Below are 15,671 nucleotides of genomic sequence, written 5' to 3' on the forward strand. Positions count from 1 at the left end.
TTGTGCTTTGTTTTGTTTTACTTTTAGTAATCTTATTGCTTCATTTGTACTGCATATATTTTTTAATTTAACTACATTTATTTACTTGTGTGCATACCATGGAATGCATGTGGGGTCAGAGGACAACTTATGAGAGCTTTTAAAAGTTGCTATTTCTTTACTTATTTATTTATTATTTTTAGAGCAAGCAGTACAGTGTTTAAATCAGAGCAATCAACTGTTCTATGTCTTGGTTTCTCATATGAAAGTTGTCAGGATCAAAATGGAGTTCCTTACGCCAACTCTAGCTAAAAGAAGTAATAATGCCAGAAGACTATAAAGGAAGAGACGTTACATGTGCTTGCCTAAGAAGAGCAGCTATCACAAGAGACTGCCAGAACCAGAACCTTGCAGAAAAGCCACAACAACCGTTCATAAAAATAAACCTGGCTGTGTGGTGGCACATGCCTGTAATGTCAGCTCCTTGGGAGGCAGAAGCAGGAGTTTGAAGGAGGCAGAAGCAGGAGTTTGAAGCCAGAATAGGCAGCTCCGTAAGATCCTTCCTCCACCTTTCCAGCTTGGCCCCGGCAGAATGGCTCCCGCCAAGAAGGGTGGCGAGAAGAAGAAGGGCCGCTCTGCCATCAACGAGGTGGTGACACGGGAGTACACCATCGACATCCACAAGCGCATCCATGGCGTGGGCTTCAAGAAGCGTGCTCCCCGGGCACTCCAAGAAATTCGGAAATTTGCCATGAAAGAGATGGGGACTCCAGATGTGCGCATAGACACAAGGCTCAATAAAGCTGTCTGGGCCAAAGGAATAAGGAATGTTCCGTATCGCATCCGAGTACGTTTGTCCAGAAAACGTAATGAAGATGAGGATTCACCAAACAAGCTCTACACATTGGTAACTTATGTGCCAGTGACCACATTAAAAAATCTACAGACGGTCAATGTGGATGATAACTAAACTGAATTCAAATAAAGTTGCAGAACTGCTTCCAAAAAAAAAAAAAAAAAAAAAAAAAAAGAAAGAAAAAGATCCTTCTTCCTCCAAATTTAAAAGAACTAGAGGTGAGGCTTGGCTAGCGTTTTCAAGGTGGGTTTGATACTTTGATACCCAACACTCCAAAACAAAACAACAGCCATCTTGTAAAGGCCATTTCCCAAATATCTGTTTAAAAGTAGACAGACACACCCATTATAATTGATCCTTGAAGCCAGAAAGTACTGTGTGCAAATAGCTTACGTAATCTTCGTTTTATCCTTAAAACTTTCCTCTTGTTTTAGCCTTCTTGAAGACAAACACTGTTCTATGGCACTTGTGCAACAGTTGCAATGTTATACTGCTCCCAGGTCATTTTTTAAAAATTCTTTTCTGTATATTATGTAGGTTGATATTCATATTTGTGTGTAAAAATAGAGAACCAAGCAGCAGATTGGAAGCTCTGAATGTGACTCTGATCATGACTTTTGCTTTGAGAAGCTCTGGTTGGGCCATGGCTTTAGCATGCTCCTGACATCAAAGTTGTGTCTGTCACCTTGAAGGAAACCCATTCCTCTCACCCTGCTAGAAGGGGGCCCTGGCTGCCTAGATTCTGTGGGGAGCTCTATTGGGGAACATGCTGCATGCTTTATAATGTGTCAACTTCTCTTCACGCTCTCTTCCCCTCCCAGCACAAAGGTCTGTTCTCAACTTACTCTGGACAGTTTTAACAGGGAGGTAACAGAAAAACTCTGTGCGATCTCAGGAGGGAAGAGGTGAAAGCACTCAGTTCATTCTCTCAGAGGAGCTCAAAGGCTTTGCAAAAATCCATCTCTCACGGATTTAACTTTTCTCCAAAAGCGAACACGTAGCTTAGTCCACAATTTCTATTCATTAATTACTAGTTTTATATTTGTTATATAATTTTCCTTCCTTTTGATTCATCTAGTGGTTGTTTTATTACAGCCTAATATTGAGTGTTAAATCTGATTCCTACTCAAAAATAAAAGTCTTAAATCCAGAAATTCCTTCGCTGGCAAGTGGTGGCCATTTCAAGTTATTAATAGCTAATAATACTATTGCTATAGAATTCCAAATCATCTTTCTTTGCAGAATTTGCATAATCCTTTCAGAATTAATTCTTGTTATCTTTTTGTTTATTAATACGTATCCTTGTTTCACTGCCCCCTGGAGTAGAGCTGTGAGCATTTTACTAAAATATTTATTTTATATTATATCAAATTTTGTTAAAAGTAGTCTTAGCTTTCTATCAACTTCATAACTACCTTTAAAAATAATTTTTGAATCCACTATAAATTTTTAGTGGCATGAAACAGTATTTTAAAAATCTGTACCCTTCTCCTCTGCCTTCCACATATGAGTTCAAGGCTGTTTATCCACCACCAAGAAGAAAAGCCAGGAAATGGGAACTATTAAAATTCCTTTGTAGAAATGAAATGTAACAATGAATAGAGTTTTTTCCGTTTCTGACATTTAAATGGGATTTTGCAGTAAAACAATAGGCAAATATGTGTGAAAGTTAGTTGAAGACAAACGTCCAAATTCCTTTTCTGTTTAATACATCAAATGCTAGGCCTGGCCCAGAAGGTTGCAGGGATTCTTCTAGAACTCATTAAAAACAACAACAACAACAACAATAACAACAACAAAGTTATCTGCTTGCTAGGAGAGATTAGCCAGGACTAGATTAGCTTGACTCCAGAGGGGAAGAGGGGATTAAGCAGAAGTACATAAAAAGCCTGCCTGCCCTTTCCATCCTGTGCCGGTCAAAACAGGGGGGTGGGGCATGAGAGAGTCACAGAGGTGTTGCTGTTCCTCCTCTTGAGGCCTTGCCTGAGTGAGGGAGTCCTGTGATGAAAGGTGGTGAGTACTCAGTTCCCACAGAGGTATGGGAGGAGCCTGAGGCTTAAACCACCTGCTTCAAAAGGAGGCACTGATGACGGCAAGACAAGTAGAAGTCTACTGCTAGTTTCCTAGTGCTCTGAAGTCTCTTTTTCTGACTTCTTCCTCTCTAGGTCTCCACCCTCGCACCCCCAACCTGCTGTTTTGGACTCTTCAAGCCGTTATTTCAATTTTGGGAATATATATTCTATTCAATGTCTCTATTAAATTGGGAATATTTTGACTTTTTTTTTTTTCAAAGAGTCTTTATTTCTGTAGCCGGAGCCTTTTCCCTGACAATATTGGTTTATTGTTCCAATATCCCTGAGTCAGTGAGACTGAAGCAGTTTTTAAATACTGTACTATTGTTCTCTGCTTTCTGTGTTAATTCTGTCCTGGGGCCACTCGCTGACCATTCAGTTTGTCATTGTTTTCATGTGGCAGATCCTGCTCAGGGGATTCTTATCTGTCCCTGGGTCCCCACTTAGGATGGTGGAACATAAATGTGTCGTAGGAGACGTGCCCTTTGCAGTGTCCGTCATGATCAGACCGCAGCACCCCCCAGCTTACATTTTATGCCAGGCCAGGAAAGGAGTCTTCCCCTTCTCAGCTGGCCGCGGTCTGTGGTAGGCTTCCCATGGTGGCTGGAGAGAAACCACACAGTAAGAGATCTGCCCTCTGCAGAAGTGACTGACGGAAATAGGTCAGCTCCATTTGTCTCTCTCGAGTGGATACTTGCAACCGGTATCTGGTTGGAACTGGAACTTAGTTCTCATTTTTCAGCATTGAGAGACTGGTTTCTTTCCCCGTTGGCTGATATACATGGCTGAAAGGCTAGGTGAGAGACAAAGCCCACAGAGCATGTCCTTTGGTAATTATATGGATATTTATATTTTTAATTAAAATATTTTCTCCATATAATATATTCTGATCTCTGTTTTTCCCGCCTCCAAGTCCTCCCAGATCCTCCTCTCCCACACCAACTCCACATTTTTAGCAATCAAGCACAGGTTAGCTAGAAAGAGGTTCTCTGGGCTCCCTTATTTATCATGAAATGTAGCAAGATGATAGTCACTATGTAGGAAAAAATAATTTCAAAAGGGAAGTTCATCTAAAGAAGCCATTTGTTGAAAACCTCATGTTTAAGTTACAGGCCCCATGTCCCTGCCTTCAAAGCTTGTTATAAACCTCTAATGGTGAAGATGACAGAGAACAGACCAACAAAGCAATGGAGCAAAATAGGGAGCTGAGAAATACACTCAGTCAAATATGTTCAATGGAAAGAGAAAAGGCAATTCATTGGAGAAAGACATGCTTTCCATCAACGGGAGCCGGAACAGAACATCTACATAAGAAGCAAGCAAGCAGGCAGACAGGAGAAAAGTAGAGGAAAAAAGAATCCTGCGCCTTTCAGAGAAATGAGCTCTAATGGAGGTTACATGCCTAAACTTAAATTGAAAACCTATAAAGTCTTTAGAAAATTACTCAGAAGGAAACCTCTCTGACCTTGGATGTGGCGATGAGCTTTTCGATTGAATAAAAACAACTGCACACCATGAAGGAAATGAAGACTGCATTTTGCAAACATTTAAAACTCACAGAGTGCTAAAAGAATACAAAGACAAGTCACATGCATCAGAGAATGATCTAGAATACACAAAGAGATCTTAAAACTCGACAAAAAGAAAATAATTCTGGTTTTAAATTTTTTTTTTTTGAGAAAGAAAGAGAAGTTTTCAGGAGTTGGCTTTCTCCATTTGCTGTGTTCTCCCCTTCTACCGTGTGGGTCCTGGGGATAGAACTCATGTCATCAGGCTTCACTGTAGACATCATTTATCTGTGGAGGCATCTCACTGGCCTTTTTGGAAGATGAAGGTTTAGACAGGGTCTCACTATGTAGAACAGTCTAGCTTTAAACTCACAGAGATCCATTTACCTCTCTTTTCCAAGTGTTGGGATTAAAGGCATGTGCCACCATGTCTGGTCCCCTTTTTTTAATTGATTTTTTTTCCTTTGCTTTCATTGTAACCTCCTTTGTGCTTTTGGTTCAGGGTTGGTATATTCTGTAAGATGGTTGTATAAGCATCTTCACATACGTAGGGGACTATTGACAGCTACTGCTAAACCAGTCTAAATCTATTTCAATTCTTCTCATTGCTTTTGGTTTTTCAAATGCAAGAATAGTAAGTTGTCACATACATTTCATCAGCACGAAAATAATTAAACTATAAACAATTATACTCTAGACCAGTGGCTCTCAGTCTTTCTAATGTTGTGACCCTTTAATACAGTTCCTCATGTTGTGATGACACCCAACCATAAAATTATTTTTCATTACTACTTCATAACTGCAATTTTGCTACTGTTATGAATTGTAATATAAAGATTTGATATGCAGGATATCTGATATGTGACCCTTGTGAAATGGCCATTTAACTCCCTGGTTAAGAATCACTTCTAAAAATAGAATAAAATAAAATTGAACCACTTCTCTATAGATTAACTTGATATTAGTTAATCTAGTGGTCAAATATTTTTAGATGGTCCTTTTTAAATGACTTGTACAAAAACAGTAAAGGGTGGCCTTAATTTTTTTTTTATTACATTGTGTATGTGAACAGATGCCATGGTGCACATGTAAAAGCCAGAGGACTTGTAGGAGCTGGTTCTCAACTTCAAATGTGTAGGTCCTGTTGACTGAACTCAGATCGTCAGACATAGTTGCAAGTACCACTGCCATTTGAGCCATGGCTGTTCTTTTAATATGTCATAAATAATGTTCTATGTTATAGAGCAATTGGAGCAAAGAACCTAATCCATGTGAGAAGACAATACAGAATCTGTACCTCTCTTGATGTTATGTCAATCTGCACACAGCTCATGATTAAACAGAAGTTGTTAAATCCCTCAGGTTCCCATTTGAAACAAAAAAATAAAGCTTGACCTTATTTTAATGTTTGTTTTTCACAAAAAGTAAAAATAATTAGTTTACTTGGTATAATACACTGCATAATGTCTTCCTCAGGATGCTTATGTGCTAATCCCAGAGCAGTGAGTGCAATTTCAACAATCTTGAGCAGGAAGATTTCCCTGATTTACCTAGTTGGGGCTGATGTAAAATCTCGGGGGCTCTTCAGAGAAGACACAGGAAGGGTAAGAGTCAGAAAGAAAGATGGGACAAAAAGGCGAGGGAGATGGAGGTGAAGATGTTTCAGGAAGAGTATGAGGCAAGGGAGATTGGAGACTGTAGAAAAGCCAGTGAAGGAAGAGGTATGAATTCTCCCCTTGTGCCTCCAAATGCACAAGGCAAAGACAATCCATGGGGTAGTATCTTTCACTGTGAGACATTCTGAAAACTACAAAAATCAGTTCCAAAAACATGAGGGTCTAGTCCATCCAGCGACTCAGGGAACTACGTAGGAGACTTGCATTCTACACAGGAAACAATTCATACTTAGCTGTGGGATAAATAAATCAACTGAATAAATTCATTATAAAAACATATTGCATATATGATGTAAAACTGGTATGTCATGAAAACAGGATTCCACTAAAATAAAGCAATGCAAATGTTTGTGAATACCTACATGTCAATGCTTTCAGCAGTAAACACAAATTAATAGGTAAACTAAATTGACTTTAGGAATCAGATTACTGAAGGCCTGGAAAGCAGCATTTGAGGTTGTAAGTTGGTTGACCTTCCCAACTTCCTATCAATTAAGTGCCTCAGAGGCCTTGCCCTAAGAAACTGTTCTCTCTATTCTCAATTCCCTTGTCAGTGTGGGTATAATAGGAGACAGATTCAAACAGTAAATTTATCCATAGCAAGTTTAACATCTATTTAAATAACTTATCGTAAGGATTATTTAAGTTACTATGGGAGAAAAACCATGAAACAAGAGACTTCTGCTGAGTCTTCTAGGCAGGGTGTGCAAGGACAAATTCACAAGTATGAGAGGGTTCAAATCTCTCTGTGAAAAGGGTATGGAAGAAGGACCTGCTCATTCCTGCTCACAGTCAAGTAGGAGCAATTCCCTGGGAAGCTGGTGAGCTAGATTGTGGGGAGGTATGGAGGAAGAGATAGGCACCACAGTGGGATCAAGGTCTGAACAGATGCTGTCTGTCTTAGTATGGGTTTTATTGCTGTGAAGAGGCACCATGACCACAGTAACTCTTATAAAGAGAAACACTGAATTGGGGCTGGCTTACAGTTTCAGATGGTTAGTTCATTATCATCATGGCAGCATACACACACAGACATGGTGCTGGAGCAGGAGTTGAGAGTTCTACATCTTGATTCAGAGATAGCAGGAGACTGTATGCCACACTAGCTGTAGCTTGAGCATATGAGACCTCAAAGCCCAGCCCCATAGTGATACACTTCCTCCAGCAAGGTCACACCTCCTAATAGTGCTACTCTTTAAATGCTAAGTTTTTATCAAAGAGAGGTGTCTCTGGGGGCCGCCTATTCAAGGCCTATTCAAGTCCTATTCAAGGCCTTCAAAGGTTCTTCCAGCACTTGGGCTTTAAATGATACCTTCAAATAAACCATACTGTTCAAGGGAAGACCTTGGTGAACAAAGGTCCAGGTTTCGGGCCAGTGGAGGCAGGTGCTGAGTTGATAGAAGGGGTTGAGCCTGCAGAAGGGGTTGGGATATCTCTGCAGACATTGCTGGAATCAGGTGCTAGAGAGGCCACATCTTGCTAAGTTAGTGGGCTTCCACAAAACGTTTGTGTGTATGTATGTGTGTGTGCGTGCTTGTGCAAGAGACGTGAGGTATGCCCCAAAGTGTGTGGGGGGTGCAGCACAACTTCAGCTGAGGTGCAGGCCTACACTGGTAGTATCCAAGCTGTTGGAGCAACATTAAGGGCTTAAGAAAACCATAGCTAGGGCTGAAAAAGATGACACAGCCATTAAGAGCACTGGCTGTTCCTTAAAAAGACCTGGGTCCAGCTCCCAGCAACTACATGGTGGCTAACAACAACCTGTAACTCTAGTTCCAGCGGTGCTGACCCTTTCTGGCTTCTGGTGCCATTGCACACACATGGTGCAGAATCACAGAAATAAAGATCGACAAACCTTTAAAAGGAAAGAAAAATAAAAAAACAAAAAAACCAAACCACAGCTAGAGAAAGCTATACTTTGTGGCACTTAGTGCTGGGGTTGTGGCCTGACTGAGAGCCAGTTTGTGAGCCAGCATTGCTGCAACCCCGCCTGAAATGTCCCTTGTTTCCTTGTGGGGGCTCACCAGCGCATTGCACTCACAAAGCTGAGAGTCAGGTTAGACTCAAGGACCCAACAAACCAGCGCACTTGGAAAAAGGTAACGCGCTCTGGCTGTGCAAAGCCTTCAAAAGGTTCTTCCAGCACTTGGGCTTTAAATGACAGCCATACACTGTTGATTCATACAGCTGCACTTGAGGCCCATTCCCTGCCCCTAGGCTCCAGGTGCACAGCACAATGTTCGTGGTCTCCAGCCACAGAAACAATACGGCTCCACACTGACTCCTTGATTCCCTTCTCTCAAAATGATCAGTTTTCCTGTGCATCTAAAAGTACTCAAAAAAAGGAAGTAGACAGAGCTTGGGGAGACTTGTGGAAGAGTGGGGGGGGTGGATTTAGGGAGCTGGAAGGGTCAAGGACACCATAAGACCTGCAGAGTCAACTAACCTGGGCTCATAGACTTCAAAGATGAACCATCAACCAAAGAGTACGCATGCGCTGGACCCTAGGCACTCCCATACATATGTAGCAGATGTGCAGCTTGGTCATCATATGGGTTCCCTAATAATGGGAGCGGGAGCTGTCTTTGACTCTGCTGCCTGCCTTTGCATCACTTTCCCCTAGCTGGGTGGACTGCCTTGTCTGTCCCCGGTGGGAGAGGATACGCCTAGTCCTGATGTGACTTGATGTGCCAGGGTGGGTTGGCACCCATGGAGGGATTCCCCCTTCTCTGAGAAGGGGAGGGAGAATGGATAGCGGGGGAGGGGGTCATGAATGGGGACTGGCAGGAGAGGAGGGAAGGGGACTGTGACTGAAATGTAAAGTGAATAAATAATGAAAATAAATGAGTGCAAAAAACAAAACAAAACAAAAACCAAAAAAACCCTACTTATCATCTCCTTCTAAAAATCAAAGTAAACTTTTTTACTGCCTCTCACAACAAAAGCCTTTAAGCGACATGTTTTTTCTCCCACATTCCAGGTACTGTTGGTCAGAATCCACACTCTCACTACGGCCACGGCCACTTCTTAACCTGGTCCCAGCACTCCTCAACCTTCAGCAATGAGATTGTTGTAGGCATAAGATTATTGTGCAATTCAAATGCTGATTTCTCTACCTCCCACCCCATAACTAGTTGCAATCCTTTTTCTGAGAATCTCCTGTTTCAGTGTTGTGTAAACATTGCTCTATTGTCCCAATATGCCAATAAAGCAGCTTACAGCCAATTGCTGAACAGGGCAGAGGAGAGGGCTAAATTTCTTGCCGGCTGCTGAGTGGAGATGTCCAGGAGACACCAGGACAGAGGAGCTGGAACAAGAAGATACAAAGTGCAAGCAACTCTGGGATACACACTAGGAGGAAATCAAATTAGCTTAAAGGGTTAAGAAAAGATTAATAATTGTTCAGTTATTCTGCTGTGAAGCTTGTTAAAATAATATAATAGAGTATCGCTTATTTTTGTGCTAGCCGGGCTAAGAGAGAAACATTTTTATAAAAATCACCTTAACAGACTGTGGCAATAGCCGTGGCCCGTCAAGCACAATGATCTGCAGCATGCCACTTATAACCATTGCCATGGAGTAAATGCTATAGCCCTCCCTGTGGACCTTACAGTCCTGTAGTTTGGAGTCCTGCTTCCCTCTTGTCTGTCCCACCCCACCTCCGTCTTACACCTGGGATGCCAGTCTCTCTTAGTCCTCTTCAGCTGCATTTGGCCTGTCTTTGTCTGCCCAGAACATTTCTTTCATACTGACATGACTTACTCAAGGCCTATCTCAAAGCAACACCTTTTCATTAAGACCTACCTACTCTTGTCATCTTGTCTAAAGTGACAATTTAACCCTTTCCACTTGCTATTCCTATTCCTTTCTTCATTTGTCTTCATAGCATGTCCACAAAGTTCTGCACACGCTTGTCAATCAAACTATGCTCTTCTTGTCTTTGTTGCCTGTTGAGTCTCCACACAGATTCTAACACAGAAAGTGCTTGACAAATAAAATAAAATGAACGTCATGGAAAAACCAAATGTTAGTATAATTTAAACATATTTCATTACATTCATATCCTTTAAAATTAGGCTATGTACAACACAGACCAACTAACAGATTGGGGATGTTTGCTATAGACCAACCCAGTTACACTTGGGAATTCACATCACCAGCAAAGGTAACTTTCAAAAATATAGATGTTTGTCTGCATTGTGTCTTGGACAAATAAATAATGAACTAGGACTTGGTGAGAGTCACCTGCACTCTACTATGGTCTTCTTTTGATTTTCCTCCTTCTTAGAGATTCTTGTAAATCTAGATTGAAGTTTATGTTAAAGAATTAGAATTTAATCTAGAGAGACAATTTTAAATCAGTTATATTGCTGCCTAAAACTGGTATCAGAAATTATGACAGGAATATAAATCTTGTTGTAACCGATAAATGGAACATTTTTTGTATAGATGTAGACCTTTTATGTTCTTGCATTTGTAGTACATTTTTTAAGCAAAAGGAGTTATCCAAAACATAAAATTTTGCTGATACAATTAACAGTGGTTAAGTGATAATTTTGTCAGTAAACAAATTTACTGTGAAGTTTCAGGTATGTGGGTTTGTTTGTACACATTTTTTGCTTAGTAGAATTTGTTGGTATTTCAGAGTAGTTTCTTAGCAAGTTTTTTAAAAACCCAGGGCTTTTATTATTGTCTGACAGGGAATGAGCTGTATGTAATAAGACATACCAAAAAATAATAATTTCCCATCAGCTATTTACTAGCCTTCAAGATTTTCTCATCATGAATACACAAACACACCCAGACCCATGTGCCCAAATACATTGACATACAAGAGGAAAAGCACAGACACACAATTGGACTTAGTATAATTGCTTTGTATCTAATTCGATGATGCCTCATATATTGGCCAGGATTATAACAAGTGGTGAAAACAGTACTTAGGTATATTTTAGGAGGTTACACCAGCTTAAAAATAAAATACGTGATTAAGGTATTCTATTAGTTTATGATTTCTAGGTGATAAGGTCAGTTGATCAGAGCATGATTTAGCAAGGCTAATGGGCAGCCTAAGCTCAGATGCAGAGTTACTAACCTTATACAAGTGGGAGCACCCAACCTATTTAGTGTTTCATAAATGACTGCTGCTGTCCTTAATGGGTAAGTGAGCAGTTACTGAAAACTGACTGGCAGGTACCATACTAACAGCTGGTTCAGTGAGTGCATACCATCAGCCACTCCTTAGTAAACTGGCATCAATTCCTTCGAAGAGGCCACAGATGTAAAATACCCTTCCATGAGTTGCAGTACCACCTGCTGCCCCAGAGGCACTGGACCCAGAGGCTGGAGAATAGTCATGAAGACGAGTAGACACCGGACTGTGCTTTCATGTAGGCTGAGAACTGCACTCACATCATGAAAGGCCAACATTAGAGGCTGAAAGGTGGTGTTACAGGTAGGGGGGTCTGATTCATTAACCTCGAAAACTGGAATTGGAATTTAAGACCATGTAGGTTTTATATATTTAGATGATGCAAACTTTGTGCCAAACTGATGAGGGAGCAAACACATATTTTAGCTTTTTACTGGATAATTCTATGAATGCTCATTACTGAAAAATAACCCAGAACTTATACTGGGGAATTAGGTAATCAAGAGTATTCCATTCTTCTGGAAATTAATGTTAGGTTATGTAGACAATCTTTAAACCCAAGACTAAAAGTAGAATCCTTTTAAGCTGTCTGGATCAACAATTACCAGATCAATGGTCTATACTTACAGCCATCCTCTGCAAAGTTGGCTATACAAATCCTAATTTCTGCCACCCAGACTAAGTCAGTTCAAAACCCATGGTTCTAGGATAACAAATTCCAAACCTATGCAACAGGCCTTGCTTTTCAGTCATCTAACACTGCTGCCTAAACTTGGACTTGTAGGAGAAAAGTCACTGAACTTCGAATGCTGCTTTCTAAGCTGATTTTCTTAGTGTGAAGGCCTACAGGTTGCCTTTCTTCTGTGCAGGTGCCATGACTGATTCCATCCTCCCAATGAGGACTAACGGTAGCTTTGCTGGGATGAATGTGACCTGTCACCATGAACACATTTTGTTATGAAAGCCATTGACTTAAGAAACATACTGTTTTAAGCAGCTTAAGTCTAGTAAGTATAAAGATATTAAAGGATCTTAAAACTTGCTTATCACAAATACTTTTAGCTATTGAAACTTAGTGTAACACAAACAACCTAAAGAATAGTTCCCAAACAGTTGTCTAAAGCCTCACCTTGCACCTATAAAACCATGACCTTCACAAGGGCATCTTCCCTGCCTCCCCCCAGCTTCCCCTAGATTGTGGGCAATTAGGGTAAATACCAACAAATGCCGGGCTAATTCCCTTCTTGACTGAATTGCCTTTTAGTGTGGGACACTCTTCTCGAAGCTTGAAAATGGACTCTGTTCCACATGGGCTCAAGTCAGATGAATATAGAGATCTTTTAACTAATAAGAATAAATTTTTTGCTTGAGACACTTAGGAACGTTGCAAAAACATTTGTGGGCAACCTCACGAGGGGGGTTCTAAAACGGAATCAAGATCTTTCCCACTTCATTTAGACAGAATCACCATGTTTTCATGTTTTGTTACATACATCCCGTGCCTCTTGCTGGAGATACATTGTAACAGAGTGGAAATTATTTCACTCTATATCATGCTCTTTAGCAAATCCCTCAGTCTTGTCTCATCTATAATTCTAACTTTAAAACATCAAGCTACTTGTTTTTTTCATAGACCTAGGTTAAAACACAGAAATTTTCACAGGTGTTGGTATCTGGAATTGAGTTCTTTTTGCAAAAAAAGTATATATACACATCATTATACCAATACATACAATTTCTTGTGCATGCTATTCCAGTATCAGTAATAAGAACAATAATAAGCCAACACAAACTTTCATCAAGATATATGCCAAGCAAAATCTATCTTAAGATTCAAATTCAATTTGCATAATACTGCCTACTCTGTACAAGCCAGTTTCCTGGAGATGGTGATGAAGTCATTGAAAACACAAGCTTTAGAGTGAGACTTTGTATACTTTTTCCCCCAGGTATGTATCTATTTTGCTTTAAATCAGTAAAATGGGTCCTAGGGGTACCAATGATCTAAGCAGCAGCAAGTTTGTGTATTTTTATCTTTTGCTTTAATTCATTTAAATTATTAGATTGCTGGCGTACTTTATTTGCGTAAAATTCTGCACCATGCATACAAATTGTAATAAAGTTATTTACACCATCCCAGGAAGGCGAGAAAAAGCTACTTTAGAAGGTAATTTTTCACTAAAATCTGATCAACTTAAGTGGATTGTGAGTTTAAGAGGTATGCAAATTAACATTTGCCCATCAATTTAAAACCATTTGCTGTATCAATTTTTACAATTTTTAAGAGGTAATGTATTCTGCCTTCATACGTTCTGATTAGAGTGAAGAATCTCATAGAGGCAACAAGGTATCTGTGTTGTTTCATTTAATTGGCAAAGTGGATTTTGCAATTATCAGTTGTGTTAAATCCACCAAAATAGAGCTATTGAGTTGGTACTGTAAGGTGCCACCTTAAGTGTTTCAGGGTTTTTTCCCCCCACAATGTCTGAGTTTTACTGTAGATTTTAGCTTAGGACACGCAATGCTCCAAAGACTTGTAGACATCAGCTGCATATCTGGACTTGGAGTGCCACATCCACCACATCAGATCCTGCCAAGGCACTCACTCAGGAATCACAACAGAAGAATCTGGAGACTCAGGATTTTAATTTTTCACACTGCAAGAACTGTGCACATTAAGGTTTTATGCTCTGTGAGCTGCACTTTATTAGAATGTTGAAACTTGACTTCATTAACTAGAAACATAGCACACACTATGTGGAGCTTCTCGTATACTTCAAGGCATTTCAGAGAGGCCCACTCAGGATCAGATTAGACCCAAATATCAAGGATGAAATAAACGTAAGTCATGTTTACAAATGTGCCATTTCTAAGAGTATTACAAGACGTTTTGTTCAAGTTCTTCCAAGAGTTAGCTTCATGACCAATCATAAAGCTCAGTTCTTTTGTATCCTATACCTTCTGGAAAACTGACATGGAATGGAAAACCATGCAATAAGAAAACCATTTTTTAAGTACAGATTTTAAATTAACCACTTACCTTGTAACCCTCATACTAAAAATTTTAGAGTATATTTTCCTTTAAATGGACATGTTCCAAAATAGCAGCCATCATCATCCTTGCTTCCTGCCTAATGTTGGTGATCAGCAAATATGGGCCAACAAAAACATGCAAAAATTCCACAGAGATACATTTTCACATTATATCCATTGCTTCATGCAAATGAGGTACACAATAACAAATTTAAATGGAAAACGCTATTTGCAACGTGAGACATAGACAAGCTCCAGAGTCCTATCTTAGAACCAACCCAATGTCCAAATCCTGGTTTGGCCACTTTTCAGCAGTTACCTTTAACACTGGTCTAATGGCTGTCAAGAGGATATGACAACTAGAACCAGAGAAAGAGCACAAAGTAATAGCATGTGACTGTACTATTTCTGCTCTTGGGACTAGTAGTAATTCACAATTTCACTTGGATTTTTCACTTTTTATCAACAGAACACAAAGTACTTACTGAATAAAGAAGTATCATATAGTGTACATATGTTACAAAGGATACACAAGGATGCTTTCCTTTTAAGATTGAGAGAACCTTATGTTGTATAAAACATGTAACATGAAAAATTAGGCTACTCTCAAAGGACAGTAGAAAGACAAGGGCAAAATCTTGTATTATTTGTTCAAAGGGAATATCCAAAATTAAACCCAAAAAGGCATTGTATAGTTAACATACTAAAATTAAGACCCAAATAGAGAAGTATAGTATTCAGAAGCCTAAGGTGTCAGTTAGGGCACTAGTTTCTGTAAATGTACACAAAAGAGCACTGGTTCTTACCCAAGCCTTTCCAGCTGTTCAGGCTACTGAGGAAACAAAAGTCAACAATGTTTTACTGTACTCAGGAGTTTCACTTCAGAAGTGTATTAGTATTTTACAGAGTGTGAAATGGTGTCTTCCTGTCCTATACTTACAACGCCTCATTCCCTGTTTAAATTCACTGACACAAAGAAGCCTTGCAATGACAACCATTTTTTTAAATTTTGTGAGGCTGTTTCTTAGTCATAAAATCTCAATTAAAAATAAATGCTGTCCCATGAAAAATAACAGCAAAGAATTACAACTTAACAATTAATGACATCATTTCTGTAGCTGGAAAAATTATCCATCTTCCCTAAAATTAAGTCACAGAAAATCGAATCACACTTTTTCAAACTAAAACCTTAAAAGTGGATAAAAATATCAATGATCTATTGCTAAGGAGAAATATCAAAATGCATCACCTGAATTCTGTAAGGTAGCAGAGTGGGCACTGCCCAGCAAATCTAACCCAGAAGGAAGCATCTACCAGCACAAATATCAAATCTTTATGTCCCTAAATATAGACTACACCTGATCTGGACAGCCACACTGAAGATAACAGAAACCAA

General features: G+C 39.7%; 1 protein-coding gene across 1 annotated transcript; it reads left to right on the forward strand.

Moving 5' to 3' along the window:
• Positions 1–553: 553 nt before the first annotated feature.
• Positions 554–950, forward strand: LOC110552890 (large ribosomal subunit protein eL31-like). Its single transcript, XM_060367873.1, has one exon. It carries the CDS (start codon positions 572–574, stop codon positions 947–949), a length of 378 nt encoding a protein of 125 aa, XP_060223856.1. The 5' UTR covers positions 554–571; the 3' UTR covers position 950.
• The last annotated feature ends 14,721 nt before the right edge of the window (positions 951–15,671 follow it).

Source organism: Meriones unguiculatus, chromosome 15 (assembly GCF_030254825.1).
Source record: "Meriones unguiculatus strain TT.TT164.6M chromosome 15, Bangor_MerUng_6.1, whole genome shotgun sequence".
NCBI lineage: Eukaryota > Metazoa > Chordata > Mammalia > Rodentia > Muridae > Meriones > Meriones unguiculatus.